Raw genomic sequence first — 20,687 nt, 5'->3', positions numbered from 1 at the left:
CTTCTTCTCGAGCATGAAGAAGGAACAAGATGTGAAGTAGAAGCTGATGACAAAGCAGGAAGGTGAGCTGATGACAAAGCAAGAAAGGAAATCAGGAAAGGAAGGAGAGCTGATGACGAAGCAGGAAGGTGAGTGATGACGAAAATCGGGAAAGGAAGGGGAGTTGATGACGAAGCAGGAAGGTGAGTGATGACGAAGCAAGAAGGTGAGTGATGATGAGGCAAGAAGGGAAGCAGGAAAGAGAAGCAGAGAAGTGAGCTGATGACGAAGCAGGAAAGGAAGGCAAGGAAGGAAGGGGAGCTGATGATGAAGCAAGAAGGTGAGCTGAGGACGAGGCAAGAAGGGAAGCAGGAAAGGAAGGGGAGCTAATGACGAAGCAGGAAGTGAGCTGATGACAGGAAGATGAGCTGAAGCAGGAAGGGGACTTGATGATGGAGCAAGAAGGGGAGACGTTGACGAAGTAGGAAAGGGACTTGACAAGGTGATAGTGAGAGGGGAAGCTGATGCAGGTACAAGGAGACCTTGAATGTAGGAGAAGGGAGATGGAGTGGTGTAGGGGTGGCGCAGGCAGTGGAGATGCGCAAGGAGGAGGTGAACAAAGATGGCACAGATATTAGGAGCAAGAACCGGAACTGGAGATAGCCAAGATGGCTACCTAGAACAAGACTGGAGATGGCGTAGGAATTTCGTGGAGAAGGAATTGGAGATGGCGTAGGGATTGCAAGGAATTGCTCCCACAGGGATTGCATGGGAGTAGAGATGGCCCAAGGCACAGTGAGTGGCGCAGGGAGAGAAGATAGTGCAGGAAAAACTAGACGTAGCGCAGGGAGAGAAGATAGCGTAGGAAGAACTGGACGTAGGTGTGGGGGTAGAGAAAGAAGATGGCCTAGGGTGGGGAGGAAGAGGAAGAAGATGGCGCAAAGTGTGGCGCAATGAGGGGCTAGAGGGAGATGACACAATCCCAGATGGCGCCACTCAGGAGCAATCATTGGGAGCAGATGTAATGGCAGATGTAGAGGGAATGTTTGCGCTAGGAGAAGATGACAAGTTGTGGAGAGTACAATGGAGCAAGCTCATGTAGAGTGTTCAACACAGCAAGAAACGCAGACTTTATTTAGAGGGATGGCTAATAATATCACAGTTAAGCCACAAATAGCCTTTTGGAAGAAGAGCTGTAAGTCCTACATAGCTTTGGAAGGTGGAGGTGCCAGATGGATGCCTGGAGTAGGGTGGCCAAGAGCTGCCAAAATTAGCAAGGCCCTCACCAAGAATAGCTAGGTAGCAGGAAGCACTAGGCATGAATTTTCAAAATCCCGCCAAGTTCAAAAATTAAAATTTACATGGCCCACTCCTAAAGAGAGAGAAAAGATGGAAGGATGGCATGGGGTGACAAGTGGTGATAGGGTGAACAAAGGGTGAATATGGGTTAAAATAGGTGTGAACTAGGGTGACAAGAGAGGGAACCAAGGTGACAGGGAGGTGAACATGGGTGAACAAAAGGGGTGACATAGAGGTAAACATGGATGAACAAGGGGTGACATGGGAGTGAACATGGGTGGGAACATGGATTGAACTAGGGATGAGCATAGGGTGAGCATAGGAGTGGACAAGGGGTGACACAGGTGTGACAAAGAGGTGAACATGAGTTATAGAGAGGTGAACATGGGGTGACACAAGAGGTGAACCTGGAGACTGACATAGGAGTGAACATAGGTGGACTAGGGGTGAACAGGGTGACCTAGAGAGTGAACATAGGTGGACTAGGGGTGAACAGGGTGACCTAGAGGTGAACATGGGTGACAGAGAGGTGAACACGGGTGACAGAGAGGTGAACATGGGGAGGTGACATAGGAGTGAACAGGGGTAACCTAGGAGTGAACATGGGTGACCTAGAGGTGAACTAGAGGTGAACATAGGTGACATAAGAGTGAATAGGGGTGACCTAGGAGTAAATAGGGGTGACCTAGAGGTGAACATGGGTGACAGAGAGGTGAACATGGGTGACAGAGAGGTGAACATGGGGAGGTGACCTAGGAGTGAACAAGGGTGACCTAGGAGTGAACAGGGGTGACCTAGAGGTGAACTAGAGGTGAACATAGGTGACAGAGAGATGAACATGGGGAGGTGACATAGGAGTGAACAGGGGTGACCTAGAGGTGAACATGGGTGATAGAGAGGTGAACATGGGGAGGTGACATAGGAGTGAGCAGGGGTGACCTAGGAGTGAACAAGGATGACCTAGAGGTGAACATGGGTGACAGAGAGGTGAACATGGGGAGGTGACCTAGGAGTGAACAGGGGTGACCTAGGAGTGAACAGGGGTGACCTAGAGGTGAACATGGGTGACAGAGAGGTGAACATGGGGAGGTGACATAGGAGTGAACAGGGGTGACCTAGGTGTGAACAGGGGTGACCTAGAGGTGAACATGGGTGACAGAGAGGTGAACATGGGGAGGTGACATAGGATTGAACAGGGGTGACCTAGGTGTGAACAGGGGTGACCTAGAGGTGAACATGGGGAGGTGACATAGGAGTGAACATGGGTGACCTAGGTGTGAACAGGGGTGACCTAGAGGTGAACATAAGTGATAGAGAGGTGAACATGGGTGAACTGGAGGTGAACATGAGGTGAACATGGGTGAACAGAGGGTGAACATGGGTGAACAGAAGGTGAAGAGGGATTAAGGAGAAGTATGTGCCAGAGAAGGTAAGGGCTGTTTCCATCTTGCCCGAGAAGGAGAAAAAAAAACTCAGTTTTTATTGATCTCCCACCAAAAGAGCACAACTTGGCAGAGAGTAGAACCTTGATAGGGTTAGGAAAAGGAATACATTGTTTTTTTTTTTGAATGAATAAAAATTCAAATAATAGGAATGGAAATCCTTATCCAAAGAGAGAGAGTCAATGAGGATGATACTTCTTTACCCGTGAGCCATTTACGGGTGTTGGTAACTTCTTGCCCTCCAAGGTGGCCAAATAAACCCCTCCACTGGGAATAATCCTTGTTATAAAGAAGGGCCCTGTCCAGCCACTGACAAATTTGGGTTTATGCTTCAGGAACTTATTGGAATATAACAAGACCAAGTTGCCAACTTGGAATTCCCTCTTCTTGAGATTTCTGTCATGCCATGCTTTCTGCCTTCTTTGCCAGACTTCTTGAGCAAGGATTGCTTCACGATGATGTTCATCCAAGGCTTCAAGATCCCATAATCTCTCAAGTGTGCATGCCTCGAAAGTTATCATCCATCTCTGCCATGACCCTAATGGTCTTCATGTGGAACTCATAGGGCATAACTGCCATAAACTAGCTGGAATGGTGAATATCCAGTGCTAGCCTTGCATGCTGTTCTGTAAGCAAAAAGAGCAGCTGGTAGTAGAATATCCCAATCTGGCAAGGAATGAAGGCATAACCCAGAGCCACAATATGAGACATGGTCCGATTGGAGCTCTCGGCCAAACCATTGGCTCGAGGGTAGTATGAACTAGAGGTCTTGTGAACAATTTTCAATTGGGTGATGAGGCCAGTAATGACATCATTGAGAAAGTGGGTACCTCTATCACCCATCAATTCCACAGGACATCCAAACCTAGAAATGATTTGATCATACAAGAATGAGGCCACAACTTGAGTAGTGCAAGTCTTTGCGGCCTTTGCCTCCACCCATTTAGTGCCATAATCAGTAGCAATCAGAGCATACTTGTTCCCTCTTCAAGTTGTAGGAGAGAAGGGTCCAACAAAATCCAATCCCCATCTATAGAAGGGTGGTACAGGGATGGATGGCTGAAGGGGAAAGTACTCCCGTCAGGTAGGCTTCGGCCCCCCTCTTTGACATGAGTCGCAGCAGTCTTGGAATAGCTTTGGCCACCACAACCCAGAGCGCATTATCTTTCTAGCAGTGGCCTCTAGTGCCATATGACCTCCCCCCATTCCTGAGTGAGCCTCCTGAAGAATGGCTTGTGTTTCATGAGGGAGCACGCACCTCCTTAAAATGTGGTCCTTCCCCAACTTGTACAGCTGACCCGTGATCAGTTTGAAAGGAGCAGCCTGAACAATCTGCCTCCGCTTTTGTGCTGGAGTTAACCCTTTGGGGAACTCACCTGTAGACAACAAGTGTACAATGTTTGCATCCCATGGGGGAAAGCAGTCCACAACAAACAGGCAGTCATCTTTTGGTACTGTGACACCGACACGAAAGAGGCCTGCATCTGGAAGGTCATCATCAACTCCTATGGTTGCTTCACCTGAAGAGATCCTTGACAAGTGGTCTGCTGGTTGATGCAATTGGCCTGCTCTCACTAGGACTCTTGAAATAGAAGAATCCACCTGCTCAGTCTCCCCCCAAGCGTTGGTTTGTTTAGTAAGTATTTGAGAGCTTGATGATCAGTAATGATGACAAACTTACTGCCCAAGAGATAGTGCCGATACTTTTTCATGGCATAGACCATGCCCAAGCCCTCGCGTTCAATGGTGCTATAGTGTCTTTCTGCTCCATTGAGTTGTCTGCCTGTGCGAAGTACACAGGAGGTCGAGTTTGTGCTCTTCATCTGGTTGGGCCAATATCACCCTGATCGCCAACCCACTTGCATCTACATGCACATGAAAAATGACATCCCATTGAGGTTGCCGCAAGATGGATGCCTTTACTAGATGATCCTTGAGGTTGTTAAATGCCAGTTGTTGAGGTGTCAACCAATTGAAGGATTGCTCCTGGCGAAGGAGTTCCGTCAACGCCACCACTATGTCGGCATAGAACCTAATGAATCTTCTATAATAACCCACATGTCCCAAAAAAGACTTGACTTCTCTGGGTGTGTGAGGAATAGGCAAGGTCAATATCACTTCCAGCTTTGTTGGGTCCGTGGTCATTCCCTTAGCCGAGATGATGTGGCCAAGTAGAACCCCTCGCAAGGCGAGGAAAAAACATTTGTCCGGATTCAAGCACAACCTAGCTTCTCTGCACTTATCAAAAACCCACCCCAACTTACTCATGTGATCAGTTTGAATAGCAGGTTCGAGGTGAGATGCATTCTTACCATTGAACATAGAGAAGTCATCCAAGAATACCTCAAGAAACTTTCCAATGTTCTCTTGGAAGAGTTTGGTGACAAGACGTTGAAACGTGGATGGTGCATTGCATAGACCAAAAGGCATCATCCGGTAAGCATAAGTTCCCCATTGGGTGACGAAGGTAGTCTTTAACTGATCTTGCTATCGCACCCAAACTTGGTTATACCCATTGTATCCATCCATGAAGGAGTAGAGAGCATGGCCAACTACGGTTTCTAGCACCCTGTCAGTGAAGGGGAGAGGAAACCTATCCCGACGTGTGGCGGTATTCAAACTCCTATAGTCGACACAAACTCGGAGTTTGCCAATCTCTCTTTTGGGCACCACTACAATGCCACTAAGCCATTCGGAGTAGTCAACAGGGTAGATCAACCCTACTTGCTCCATCTTTTGAATATCAGCATGGACAGCCTTGCCATAGTTAGGATTCATGCGATATGGTCCCATGATCATCGGGTTTGCTTCCTGATATAGATCGATGCGATGTTCCATGAACTCAGCGAGTACTCCCTTTAAATCCTTATATGACCAGGCAAAGACATCGGCATACTCTTGAAAAAAATCAGACAATGCAGCAAGGAGATAGTCATGTTCCCAAACCCAATTGGTTACCTTAAGATGTCGCGGTTGGTCCTTTGTCCCAATGTTAAGATACCTCCAATCCTTGGCATGGTCAACCTAAGGTATGCTTCCTGATGAGTTGTTCGGTTCTTTTGCTCCCACTGCTGGGTGTGCAAAAGGGGTTGAGGAACTTAGGGTTTAGGGGGGGCATAGGAGTGGGGAGGAAGAAGGTCTAAGAGCATGGGGGAAAGAGGAGAGAGAAGGGAGGAGAGAGGAGGAGGAGGACGAGGGAAGAGGAGGAGGAGGAAGAGGGAGGAGGAGGAGGAGAGAGGAGGAGCAGGAGGAAGGAGGAGGAGGGAGGAGGAGAGGGAGAGGATGGGTTGCAAGGTTGGAGAAGAGGGGAGGAGGGGTTGCAAGGTTAGGACATGCTTTTGGACGTGGAGTGCAAGGAAGCATGGACACTTGAGACAATTGCTTGGAATACCAAAGTAGAACTCAACACAATGCCCCAAAGAGTCTGGGCTTCGTTCCATTATGGGGTATTTATACAAGTTGGAGAGCTTCTCTCTCTGCATGTAGGAATTGTAACACATTCTCTCTCTACATGTAGAAGTCGTATGTAGAAGTTGTAACACATTCTCTTTCTACATGTAGAACTCCCATATAGAAGTTATAACACATTCTCTTGCTACATGTAGAACTCGCATATAGAAGTTGTAACACATTCTCTTTCTACATGTAGAACTCGCATATAGAAGTTGTAACACATTCTCTTTCTACATGTAGAACTCACATATAGAAGTTGCATGTAGAAGTCGTATATAGAACTTGCATGTAGAACTCGCATGTACAAGTCATATGTAGAACTTGCATGTAGGAGTTGCATGTAGAACTTGCATGTAGAACATGCAAATTGGATTTCTAAGAGGGATTATTTCTAGCCTTATGCAAGTACAAGCGGAGCTTTGCTGCTACTCTACACACGCGTTCTGTTCTACCTAAGTCCACGTTGGCACAGAGTCAACATACTCCCGGATCCATTTGATTACCGTCCTCGGGTTATGGCTTATTGCGAGCACAAACCTGGGTTGCCATGCCTTTAATCCAGTGGTTGTGGAACTTGTGGCGGGCCAGTCGATCCTGCTGTAAAGCCTTGGCACCATACAATTTTTGCTCAGTTTCCAGGTAGCCTGTATCCACCATTTGTTTGAACAGAGATTTGTGGCATGCTTCTAAGAAAATCACTCTTTGATAGAGTCGGCTTGTAATCTAAGCATCGACCCTTTCATTGGGATTAAAGCTAAGTGGAGGCAAATGGGAATCAAGGTAACATGGGACCTCCAGAATGAATTCCAATGTTTTATAGAATATAGCACTTTGGCGAAGGAAGCGATCAATGTTGCCGCACATTATTTGCCCATGCCGCTGAAGTGCTTGGACCATTGTGCCTTGGATATTCCATTCGACACCAGAGTATGGTTTGATCATTGGCTAATTAATGGTTCGACGATCTTCAGCCAAAGTGTGTATGTTGGCTTCCCATTTTTTACGCCATGGAACTGCATAGAACTTGGGATGGGTTCTAAGATATGGAGGTTCCCATAGGTACTCCTTCAAGAAGATTACATCAAAGAGCTTGGGGCGGCGCCAATCAGGTTGTGGATCCAATTGGCTAATCCAACCTTCACTAATTTGACGTTGACGTAGGTTGATAGGAAAGTTGTCCACCATCCACCTTGGGTTTTCATATCCGGATATTTGCTCCAAAATTCCTTGATGGGGTTACTGGGAGGTATCTCATCAAAATCATACCCATCATTGGAACTTGGCATGGGTGTACAAATTGGATTATCCGGATCCTGATATTCAAAATCAAATACTGTGTCATTTTCTGCTGATGGAAGCACAAGTAGTGTCAGAGGTGATGATGGGGCAGGGAGAGAATCTTGGGACATGGGAGAGAAATATGGCAGAGTGTTAGTTGCGTAAGGGGGAGCAGAGGGGAGGGGGGGAAGAACTAGGCAAATGGTTTGAGCAGCTTGGTAATTCTCAAGGGTAGGATTAGCAAGGGAGGGGGAAAAGCTAGGTGTGAGGGGCTCGTAAGTTTGTGACTATTGGGTTAGTTGAAAATGGTGAGAGGCACGAGCAAAGAGATGATGGAGGGAATAGATGTTAGGATGGAGCTCGGGGAAGGTTAAGAGGGTGGTAGCAGCAAGGGTAAGTGAGGTTATGATGTTGGCAGAAAGAGGATATGGGAAGTTGGATGTGAGATAGGCCCTATCATCTTCCGACACTTCTTTTTGCTGGTGCGATGGGATGATCAGCTGCATGGGTGGGATGTCAGTTATGTCGTGCCTTGCAAATAATAGTGATGGCCTTTGTAACAATGGCAATAAACCTGCAATAACCCTGAGGGGAAAACTACCCAAGAGGCATACATATGCAATGAAAGCATACGTCTCGAGTGTTATAAACCCTGTGTAGACAGGCAGAAGATATTTTTCTCATCTTCAGACAAGTCGTGGCAAATTATGCGTAGGGTTTTAGTCCCGATGGAACGTTCCCATTTGATTGTTGGATGAGCAGATATGATCCTGAGTTGGAGTTGCTTCCATTGGATAAGCACGCTTGCGTTGAGGTGATCTTCCACTTGTAGAGCAGCCACAAGCTCTTGGTACACCACTGTTGTGCATTGTAGTGGGGCGTCATTGGTGTTGTCTTCCAAGGCCTCATTGTTGTGCACTAGCAATTGGAGTTCAAGCTTGGAGATGATTATCTTTTGGGAGTGCATCTCATTCTTTTTTTCTTTGTATTGATGGTAGATGGTTGTGTATGCCTCCTTAAGCTTTCTCATTTGCAAGGTGATCTTTGCCTGTTGAGGAATGTCTTCAGTGGTATTGGACCATTGGTCCAAGACTTGTGCTTGCGAAGTGCTGGCCTTTTGAATGGTAGCAAGTTGGTCTTTTAAGATTCTGCATTCCGTTGTAAGCTCATCAATGCTGAAGGCACGTATTGCCAAAGATTTTTTCATGTTTTCAAGCTTGTCTTTGCAATCCTGGAGCTCTTCTTCTTTGTGAATTAGAGTGAGCCGAGCTTGGGCCACTACCTCCATCTGTTGCGCATGTGCAGATGTCAAGGAGTTATAGTAGGTCTATAGGATTGCCGTTGCTTCTATTGCCGCAGTCAGCTATGTTTGACTTTGGTGGAGGTTAGAGATCACATCCCTTACAGCCTTCTCTTGAGCTTGGAGAGCTTGGTTCATATGCACTTCTTCTACCTCCTTCTCATCTATCTATGCCCGAAGTGCCTTGACCTCTATGGTGATTGCCTGGAATTTGGTCTTCGATTTCTAATGCAGTCTGCCTTTCCAATTCTGTTGCATATTCTTCCTTAGCTAAGCTAGTGAATAGTTCTGACATTTGGATCATTTGGCTAGCTTGATGTTGGAGAATGACAGACGATGATGAGGTCTGGCGATATTGCTAATACAAGTGGTGCCCATGTAGCCATCCCGATGATTCTGTAGTACTTGGGGGAGGTTTTTCCAATGGCATTTCAGTCCCTTGTGTACAATAGTCATATTTTGATCTGGCACTAGCTCCCCTTGTGGCTCATCGACTGGCATGGCATCGATGGGTGGTTCGAGTGTTGATGTAGCCTCAGGCTCTGGTGCCGATCTTTCCTTAGGTTCGGGTGCCAATCTTGTCTTGAACTCTGGTTGTTGTTGTTGGTGGAGACATATTGGTTACAGTTGTGCACCGAGCTGTAGCATCTCGTGGGGCAATTCTGCAATCCCGACCTCCAGAATAGGTATTTCTCCTAAGGCATCTGCACTTATCAATGTGATAGTAGGAGATGTTGGTGATGGCTCCCATACTGGTGAGAAGGGTATGTCCAACTCCTCAATCGATTTTGGTGATTGGGGTAGAGTCATTTCTCTTTCTTGTAGTTCTTTTTTAATGATTATAGCCAATAAGTGTGGAATTTTACATTTTTGGCCTAAAGAACCATCGAGTTTCTTTGTAAAGAAGATGACGAAGTGCTGGACCCAGTCTTGTTTTAGCTTCCTACTCAACAAAATAAATGTGCGGAGTGGAAGGGAGTGATTCTTGTCGCACTTAACCCCCAGAATTGTGGATAGGAATTGTGCTGCTTCCTTGAAGCAATGGTCAAGGATTGTGCGAAGCAATATGCCATCTCTATGGATTAGTGTGCCCTTGGTGAGAAGCGACTGTACTTCAAGAAACCTTGCATTAGCAGGCCGTTTAGGGTATTTGCCACCTTGTGTTGGTGGTGACGAAGCCCTTTGAATGACTATACTATCGAGGATAATGTTGAGTGGGCTCTGATGTACAGTGATTGTACCGTTCTTGCCAACCTTTGCATTGCTGGAGTAGTAAGAATGGAGAAAGTCCTTGATGTATGTGCTCAGGGTAGGACTATCCTCCAAGGATTTGAGGCTCTCATGTAAACTGCCTAGACCCCGTTGATCTAAGTAAGATGTTGCTGGGAAAGAGCATAAGTCAATGTGGGTGGCTAGACAAGTTCCAGTGACTTGGCCCTGCCAATGGCTGTGTAGACCGGTGGTGACTAGGGTGGCATTTGTTCTGCTTGGTCATGCACTGAATCTTCTTCGGAGCATAAGTCAATGTGGGTGGCTAGACAAGTTCCAGTGACTTGGCCCTGCCAATGGCTGTGTAGACCGGTGGTGACTAGGGTGGCATTTGTTCTGCTTGGTCATGCACTGAATCTTCTTCGGAGCTATCGCTCTGGATCACGAATGCTTGTGATCGCCGTGGTTGAGAGGAGGTAGATGGCTGCAAACTTTGGAGGGGGTCTCGTGGTTGAGGCGGTGGGCTCTTTCTGCGCATCCTCTTTAGTGGCGACATCTTTGCTGAACCTGCATCCATGTGCATGTAGTGTACCATTGATCATTAGATTGATTGGCATGCTGGTATGACCTTTCTATGTGTGTGTGAGAGAGAGAGATCTTATTTTAATACATGCTTTGAGAGTGTGGAATGAAAGTGTGTGCTACAATTATTCATGCAATCATCTATGTGTCTAAGCGAAAGCGTGTGTGTGCATGTCACCTAGTAGCTAGGTAGGGACTAACTATATGCTTTTTTTTTTTTTTTTTGGCTGGGATGTTCATAGGGCAGCTAGAACTCAGTCATCACTTCTGAGCCCTAGGTTAAAATCGATTGATGCTACCTATATGTGAGAAGACATACATATGTAAGTGAGTGCTCATGATACAATCTAATCCTAAGTAAGGAAGACTTGGTTTCCCAAATCTTCGTTTTTGTCGGGGATGGCTTGCGTGTTGATGTAGTAGCGCTTTAGTCGACTCCCGTTTATTGTTGTGTTGAATTGGACTCCATCCAATGTTTCTAGCAGCACAACTCCGATGGGATTCATCTTTCGTACTCGGTAGGGTCCTTAACCTAGATACTTCAGTTTTCCCTTGTGTACTTTGGCATTGTATAACAGGACTAAGTCGCCTTCCTTGATGCCTTTAGCTTTCAGATTTATGTCAAACCATGCCTTTCTTTGCGTTTTTCTGTTGTCATGGCATGGTAGGCGACTAGTCTTGTCTCTGTATGCTTCTCCAACTGATAGAGCCTTTCTTTCAAGGATTCATGGCCTCCCATGCGTTCCTGTACTGCTATGCGTAGGCTTGGTATTACAAATTCTAGTGGGACCACAACTTCAAGGCCGTACACCAATTGGAAAGGTGTTTTCCCTGTACTGACCTTGAATGTGGTTCTGTATGCCCATAAGGCAGCATTCAGTTTCTCTACCCAATCAGAACGATGTGGTTCTACTACCTTGGTGAGGATAATGCATATTATTTTATTGGTGGATTCTGTATGTCCATTCCCTTGGGGGTACTAGGGTGGGCCTTTTCTATGGATTACCATGAAGCTAGACAAGAGTTTTTGGATTACCTCATTGACAGAATGTGTGCCTCTATCTGACACAATTTCAATGGGGCATCCAAATCGGGTGATCACATTTTCGTATAAGAATCTTGCTGTGCTTCTGGCATCTGCCTTTCTGACTGCTTTAGCTTCAGCCCATTTTGTAAAATAATCAGTGGCCACAATGATGTAGCGTGCCTGTGTTCCTTTTGTTGCTAGATGTATGGGACTCACATAGTCAATCCCCCATTTTTCAAATGGTTTTTGTGCAACAACTGTTGTTAGGGGATTGAAGTCTTTGTGTTGTGGTTTAGTAGTCCATTGGCATACATCACAGCCTTTTACATATTCATAGGCATCTGCCCACAGTGTTGGCCACCAGTAGCCTACGAGGAGAACTTTTCTTGATGTGGCTTCCCCTTGGAAGTGTCCTCCTGCAATGCCTTCATGGACTTCACTCAAGATTGGCATGATCTCATGAGGCATTACACATCTTCTTAATATCTGGTCCTTGCCCATCTTATACAGTTGTCCTGCAATGAGTTGATAGGGTGCAGCCTTTAGAATCAATTTTCTGGCATCTACTGCTTTCATTTCAGGGGGTGATCTTCCTACCATCAAGTACCAAATGATATCTCCTCACCACTCTGGAACATCATCTATTTGAAATAGTATGGCATCTGGTAAGTCGTCTTTAACTCCAGTGGCTTCTTTGCCCGACTTGACTCGAGACGTGTGATCGGCAATGTAGTGTTGGGCACCTTTGCAGACCACTATTTTGAAGTTGAATTCTTGAAGCAAGAGGAGCCATCTGGTTATTCTTCCTGTTGTACACGGATGGTTCACAAGATAAAGCAATGCTTGATGGTCGGTGTAGAAGACAAAATCATTTGCCAGTAGATAGTGCCAAAATTTCTTTACACTATACACCATTGCTAGGGCTTCTCTTTTGGTGGTGGTATAGTTGATCTCTGCATCATTGAGTTGTTGACTGGTGAAGTAGAATGGGTAGTCTTTCTTATGTTCACCAGGTTGAAAAAGCACACTCCCAATTGCATACTTGGATCCATCAGTATGAACATGAAAATCGATATCCCAATTGGGAGATATAAGAATGGGTGCTGTGATTAGGCGCCACTTTAAAAGCTCAAAAGCTTGGTCGAACTCTTCGGTCCATAAGAATTCCACTAATAATTTGTAAAGTGGTCTAGCTATCATGGCATACCACAATATAAATCTTCTATAATAGCCGGCATGTCCCATAAAGACCTGTACACCTTTGGAATTTGTAGGAGAAGGCAATTCCATGATGATTTTGATTTTGCCCATGCCAGTTGCAATCCCATGTTGAGAGATGATGTGTCCCAAAACAACTCCGTGGGTGACCATGAACTGGCATTTTGTTGGATTTAGGCAGATGCCATACTCCCTGCATTTGATTAGTACTTCTTCAAGACATTTGAAGTGGTCCTGTTTGTTTGAATGGATGCACAAATCATCCAAGAACACCTGTAAAAACTTATTAAAAAATGACTTGAAAGCTGTGAACATGACTCGCTGGAATGTGGCCAGGGCATTACAAAGGCCGAATGGCATGACTCTATATGCAAAAATACCCCGTTCTGTAGCAAATGCTATTTTTGATTGGTCTTTAGGAGCAATTTGCACTTGGTTATAGCCACTGGAGCGATCCAAGAAACTATATATTTCAGAGCGTGCCACCTTTTCCAACACTGTTTCTATTAAGGGTAGGGGATAGTGATCCCTAATTGTGGCGACATTCACATTTTTTAAGTTTACGCATATTCTGAGCTTCTTGTTGCATTTAGGTACAATGACAATGGGTGAAACCCAATCAGTGTGCTCTATCTCGTAGATGAATCCGACATCTAGGAGTTTTTCTAGCTCGTCATAAACCATGGTGCCATATTTAGGATTTGTGCGATAAGATCGACATACCTTAGGGTGAGCACCTTCCCTTATAGGTATTATGTGTACTGCCACTTCTGGTGAAATTCCTTTCATCTCTTTGTATGACCATGCTAGGCAGTCACGGTATTCCATTAGGAGTGCTTTGAGTTTGGTTTCATCTTCTTGACGAAGCTGTTTCCCAATGAAAACCAGTTTTTCTTCCTCCCCTTCAAGGGCAAGGTTTATTGTGCGTGTTTTTGTCGGTCCCTCATAGATTGGAGTTTCTCCAATGCTATCGGTTTCTTGAACTTCAGATTCTCTGAGTGGTCTTGGCATTGCTATTGGCGCACTGCCACTTGTGTAATTCTTGAAGTATTCCGACACTTCTCAAAGATCGGCCTCTAATGGAGTTGAACTCGCCTGACATGTGTCATGTGTACTGGGTGGCATAGTTGCATTTATTAATTTGTTAGGCTCTTCTTGACTTTCTTTTTCTGAAGTCTCTTGATCGAGCTTCATCCACACGTGGCTTATATTTTCGAAACTTCTTACGTTGGGAACTGTGGGGTAACTTTTCCACTGGTAAGGTGTTTCCAAGTAAGGGTTCATTTGCTGCACATACTCCTTCCAGTCCCTCAGGGGACCATTCAAGAGGCGGTGATTCTGATTTTGAGGGAGCTGACTTTGCAAGGTATAATTCGACGATCCTTGATTGGACTTGTTCGAATTCATTGAAGTGCTCGGCCTTGGCTTTTCTATGATTTCCTCCTTCAGCTTTCTTGCAGGATCTTCTGCTGTTATTCAACTTTGGAGGTTCAACTTTTGGGAGCTCGACTGCCATTAGGGCATGCAGAATGGCTAAGTCATTATCAAAGATTTGACCTTCAATTTCAGCATTCGCAGCCTCTGTTTCAAGGTCCCAAGGAAAATTTGAGTCATCATTGGTATGGGTACCTTCTTCAGGTTCATTATCAGCCATAAAGAATGGCATCTCTAGATCGATTGGTTCCTCATGTGGGAGTGGAGGATCTACCTGTAGCGCCTTAGCATCTATCTGTGAGAAGATGGGGTCTAATGAATGGTAGTTGTCGATGGTTGCCAAGGTTTGTATCCAGTTATTGACATTGCTTTGTGAGTCACCTGCTATGGCATGCTGTTGCAAGGGAGCTGATTTGCTTGAGATTGTTGTTGAAGATGTGTCATCCAACGCTCTAGGCACAATTGGTTTAATAGCTCCTGTCCCCACATTCACCCTAACTGCGGTGTCATGATTCTGGATTGTCAGTCTATCAGTTCCCCAGTCATGGAGAACTGATGCTTCCCGTAACCAAGGACGTCCAAGTAAGATTTGATAGGATTTTTTGGGGAGATCCAAGATTGCGAATTGAAGGGAAAAGTGGACTCCTGCGATCTTTGTGGACATGCCATTCACTATTCCCAAGGGTTTAAGCTCGGGAATCATCGGCAAGGCGTATGTTGAAATTAGCCTTTTGCATTGGTGGGAGACCCCATTCTTCATAGAGCTCCTTTGATAGGACATTTACACCTACTCCACCATCCACTATGGCTTGGACGTCATTATATGCCTTGTGGATCAAAGGCACAATAATGTTGTGTATGTCATCTCTCTCACCCATCCGCACAGGGATATCTTCAATGTCGTTCATAGGTGGAGGGGGATTTGCAAGTTCAATCCATCCTTTGAAACTCTCCCAGAGATTGGGACAATTCCGTGGGAGGATTCCAATGAGAATTGTGACACAGGGCAACTCAGGATGCTAGAGAGTGCGGCTCTTTCAAGTTGACGTGGCAGTACATTATGTTGTGGAGTCTGTTGTTGGAACAGAGGCTCAAGTACAGTATCATTACGTTGTGGGGCCAAGTCATGGATTGGGTCTTGAGCTTGCTTCTCAGCCTCAAATTGAGCTTGTTTCTCAGTCTCAAATTGGGCTTGCTCCTTTTGTGCCCATTGTTGAAGTGCCTGAAAACGAGCCTTCTCCACCTCTGCATTTGGATATGGAGCTTCTTTTATTTGAGGCTCATGAGTTGATGTGGATGAGCTCGGCTGCTCATTGCTTGGCGGAGGTGGAGGCACTTGTGCTTTCTTTTTAAGAAGTCGCTTTGGTTGGATTGGAATGTTAGGGTCCTTGGTGGCCTCTTTCTATTGGCATGTAATTACATTTATGGGTTGTGATATTACATTTGCCGGACCCAGACTTTGATGGTCCACCCCAATGATGCCGATTGGGATGTCAGGCTTAACCTCTGTTTGTTATGGGCCTTTATTTTTCATGGGACAATCCATACAAGCATGTCCTATGCCACGATCTCTAGAGAGGTGTTGGAAAGTAACTGGGCTACCACAATGAGGGCACTCTGCGATCCGGTGATTTTCTCCACAACCATAGCACTTGATTGGTGTGCGATATGTGTTGGGATGTACTTGATTTGCATAAACTGGTATTAGACCCTCTGCACCTTCTATATAGTACATTGGGTACTCTGCTTCATACTCAAATGGCGAATCTACTTCCTGGCTTGTAATCGATGTATGGGAACTGCCTGAGGAGCTAGATTTGGTGCTCTTGGATATGGTCGTGGATTCGGATTCCTAAGTAGTTGTGGGACTTGTGTCCGAACGGAAACAGGATTTAGCCTCAAAGCTGGGGGCGCTTTTGCAAGTGCCGGTTACCTGTATACTGGTATGGGTGCCACTTGGTATTGTTGAGGGCGAGGCGGGTTGTTGCACATGTTGAAGATGCAACTGTTCTCATCATGTCCGCCAACGACGCAGATATGGCACCACAACCTTGGCGGTGGATTTGCTTGTGCAGTGATCCTGGCTCTTAGGACTAGGCACTCATTTGCTATATGATTGGCCATGCACTGTGGACACCATACATTTTCTCGCCGTGGATATGTCTGAGTTGGCGGCTGAGACAAGTGAAGTTTTTGTTCAATGGCTTGCATCATGTCTTGATTCAACTTCATGGTCATGGCCTCTAGGTGATCTTCTATTCTATTTTTTGGTTGCACTAAGTAGTACAAAAGATGCATGATTGAACCATAATAGCATGAAGACACATGGTTGCACCATATTAGTATGAAGACACGCGTGGTAGTAATGTTCCCATCTTCGTGCATTAGTGTCCTTTGGCCTTTATAATACATTTAGAAGAGTACGAAACCCCACCTCAAACATTTTTGGTGATCACGAGGGGATCTTCTTAGTGCTAAGGAGTAAAAGAGTGCATACATACTAGGGTCTTAGTAGTTAGAGAGAGAGAGAGAGAGAGAGAGAGAGAGAGAGAGCGAGAGAGAGAGAGAGAGAGAGAGAGAGAGAGAGAGAGAGATTATGCTCGAGCAGTTTAGACATTCTCCATGAAGTGAGTGAGAGAACTTGAGGAGGTTGGAGAGAAGGCCTCTTGTGGACCAAACATGATACAAGAAGGGGTAAATGCAGAGAAATATTGGGAAGCCCCTAAGTTGGGCACACCAAGTGAGCCTATTACAGTAGGTCACAAGAGCTATTAAGCTCACCAAAGATCTTGTTGACTTGGATCAATATGGCCATGTCTTCTACACCATTTCCAACTACTTTGGGGTCATTTATTCCTTCAGTAACCTCTAATTCCTTCCCATCAAGATTTGCGTTAGTAATGATTTTGCATCAATATGTTCATCCCCGTTACTAGTAATGACTTCTACACGAGTATGATTCCTACACTAGTATGGTCACCCTTCTCACTAGTATGATTCCTACACTAGTATGGTCACCCCCTCACTAGTATCCTTTGCACCTCCTCTCACCTAAACACTAGCATCGGTATCAATTTGATCAACAAAGGGTTATGCCCCTTGGTACCATCAAGGGAGCCTCAACTAGATTAGTGGGATCACATTCCCCTCTAACTTTGTTGTGCCTGACATAATAGGGGACAATTTTTTGTATCCTGTCTTCCTAGGAACATCATGCTTGAGGTCCAATCAAAGATTGGTCTACCAATCAAGTCAAGGTCTAGGGTCTACATCTTTGTCTATTGACGTGACCACAAGCAACTCTCTCTATAGGCAAGTAAGAGGATTTTAGAGAGAAAATTGGCATGGGGGAAGGACATTGGGCACTTGTGGATTTCTATTTAGGGGATATCATCTTATGTACATAAAGGATTCACCCTTTTGGGGTGAGACAAATGAAGAGGAAGCTTCCCAACACAGTGAGACCTTGATGTACTTGTTGGATTAGGCTAGCCCATGGGAACAAGAGGATTTCATCTTGGACTAGATGGAGCTCTGGGCTTTTTGTCTACCAACATGATTGAATTATATCCTCTAGATGATTTTGATGACCTCTTTGCTCCTTCTCTAGGATGGCACAGGATGTAACCCATGAAGATCTTGCTCAAATTGAACTATTATGACACTTCTACGTTAAAGAGAAAATTTTCGACATTACATCCTTTGGTTTCTATAATAGTCCATGCATGTACTATAGGATCTCTACCTTTGTTGCGCTTGACATAGTATGGGGTCATCATTCGAGTTCTCTCTTGCTAGAAAGACCATGGTTGAGGTCCACCAAACTTTGTTCAAGATTGGTCTAGAGATGAAGTCAAGGTCTAGGGTCTACATCTTTGTGTATCGCGATGATCACTAGCAACTCTCAGTATAGGCAAACAAGAGGATTCCAAAGAGGAAGTTGGCATGGAGGAAGGGCACTTGGGGATTCCTATTTAGGGGGACCATCTTGCCTACATCGAGGTCTCACCCTAGAATAATGAGGAAGCTCTACAGGGTGGTGAGACTTTGATGTACTTGTTGGATCAGGCTAGCCCATGGGGACAAGAGGATGTCATCTTGGATATTGGAGCCTCGGCTTCTTGTCTACCAACATGTCTATATTTTGTCCTTCCAGGATGACCACCTTAGTCCTTTTTTGTAGGATGTACTATGGCTATACATGGTAGGATTGCAATGGCGAGTTATACAATACTGCATTTTTCTTTATTATTTATTCAAATTTTTTTATTAAATAGCACATGATTGTGTGACTTGCACAACATTGGAGACAAAGTTATGATGCATACTATTTCATATGTCTCCTTTGATTTATCAAGTGTTTGAATTAAGTCCATGTTGTCAAGAAGTGGCCCTTTTGCAGTCCCGAGCAACCTCAAAATTTGATTTTCACAATCAGTCTGAGTCTTTTTTCCAACTGTCACCTAGTTTAGAAGAACAAAATTGACATTTCCACATAGTCAAACAAAGAGTCATAAATAAATATTTGTGATGCAATTGAAATGGGACTTATATCAAATAGAAAATAATATTATTTTAGTAAAAACTTTGAAATTTGTAAAACCATGATCATACAATGTGATTTGCATAGATTCTCACTAAATGTATTACATTATTGAGATCCAAACCAAAATGAATCAATCAAGTTATAAGTTGAATAAACGTTTGATTGTATTATCTTCAATCCAAGGACTACTTAATGCTCAAAATAAGATAGAAACAAGAGCAAAATGTTCCCCTATTTGGAAGTATAAGCTCTTTAAAGATCGATTGCTTGAAAAGCTCACATAAGCAAGTGCAATGAAACCATATATAAATAGACAAACAAAGGATTATGAGCAAAACAAAACATTATGAGTAGATAAACGGGAGGGTCAACATGATAAACAAAAGGTGGAAATTTTTGGAAGCACCACAAAGTAATATGCAAAATGGAAAGTTTGTCAACAAAACAAACATTTGGAACTCATGGTCTAAATGTTTGTTTAAGGACGTGTCATTTATTTGAAGTTTAATGAATATGATGGTGAAAATTTTGGATCTATCCCAGGTGCACCCTTCTCACACTTTGGCCAACATATGTACAGACACTATACATACGCTGATGGCCATCTGGGCGAGCATGCAAGGGTCCTCTCGTATAGCTTCTGCTAGGTGGGCTTGAAAAAGTGCCCTTACTGCATGGTTGAGATGGCACTTTCAGCCTCAACCTTTTACCTCTTTTTGAAGAGTGTTTTTCCTCATGCATTGCATGATGTTTTTTCGCTTTGAGCTTGCTCTCGCGAGTTTTGTTTACTTACTGGAAGTCATTTTTTGGAATTGTTTTTGGAAAGCTTTTAATTTGTGATTCAATTTGCAAATCTCATTCAGATGACTTACTTGAACGATGAGCTCGTTCCTCTGCTTGTCCAAGTCTGGCCTTTCCTTTTGAACCACAAGAGTCAGGAGCTGTGCTTGAAGGCTCTGCTCTTTAACTGCGAAATTGATGATGGTAGTCTTCACTGAAACTTCAGGGGAGAAATGAGGGTTTGCAAGTTTGGTTGTAATGTACAATTTAAAATTGGGATTGTAATCAACTTCCTTATCACCCAAGCGGAGATACACCTGAAAAAGACAACAATTCAGGAGATCGTAGATTTAAATTTTGAATTTAACGTAGTGAAAGGAAGCGCTTTGATGCATGCATAGGCTCACAATGAACACAGTTTCTTTTGAGAATTCTCTTTTCTCACAATGTCTACAGAGTACTCCTGCACAGATGTTGCAAGGATTAACTATATAATATAATAATGACACAATGGTAGTGTAAGTTTTTTAAATTTTAATTTATTTCGGAGAATGTCTTATGCTGTGTCACAAAATATAACCCGGTTTTGCCAAATGAATGTGTACTTTCAATAACAGTTAACGGGATGTATCAAGAGTCCGAGCACGTTATATGCCAAGTTTTGTTTATTAATTCAAAGTAGCTAGCCATTTTTTACCCTCAACCATTGTTCCGAATAAAAAGGTACCCTTCGTGGTGGGCTAAGAAATCTATTCAGGGAAAATTTTAGTAATTTAATTGGGCTTTAAGCATTCATACAAGTCCGTCAAGATTAGTAGCAGTGTCTCGGAGTAATTTAATTTGGCTCATTGCCTAAGGCAATCCAAAGCAAGGGCCAAGTACCAGTGTTGAGTGGCTATACAACCAATAGATTCCTCCATGAAAATGTAGAAGAGCTCTGCAAGCCATGCCTAGTGGGCATGCTCTCGTCAGTGCTATAATCCTTTGTAGATATTGAGCCATATATTGACAAGGGTGGCAACACGAGAGAAAAACTGCAAACCAAACCGTAATTTTCAATCAAGGAATGCCTCTACAAAAGTTATCAAAAGGAGTAGCCTTTGTAGTGATTTCATGCCAAACAGTAGAGATGGATCTTTA

The 20,687-nt window shown here is 44.4% G+C and overlaps 1 protein-coding gene across 1 annotated transcript in view; it reads right to left on the bottom strand.

Moving 5' to 3' along the window:
* The window catches only part of LOC147885929 (dynein-1-beta heavy chain, flagellar inner arm I1 complex-like), a 629,024-nt gene that overhangs the window by 25,590 nt on the left and 582,747 nt on the right, over positions 1–20,687 (bottom strand). Inside the window, exons 60-61 of the mRNA XM_087396248.1 lie at positions 19,640–19,864; positions 18,550–18,684 (exon numbers count right to left, since the gene is read on the bottom strand). Of these exons, the coding sequence (XP_087252374.1) occupies positions 18,550–18,684; positions 19,640–19,864 (360 nt within the window). The remainder of the gene's footprint in view (positions 1–18,549; positions 18,685–19,639; positions 19,865–20,687) is intronic.

The sequence above is a fragment of the Dipteris shenzhenensis genome, chromosome 25 (genome assembly GCF_047967505.1).
Source record: "Dipteris shenzhenensis isolate YYH24624 ecotype China chromosome 25, Dip_SZ_1.0, whole genome shotgun sequence".
In the NCBI taxonomy this organism is placed as follows: domain Eukaryota; kingdom Viridiplantae; phylum Streptophyta; class Polypodiopsida; order Gleicheniales; family Dipteridaceae; genus Dipteris; species Dipteris shenzhenensis.
This window is presented reverse-complemented; position numbering and strand designations above follow the sequence as displayed.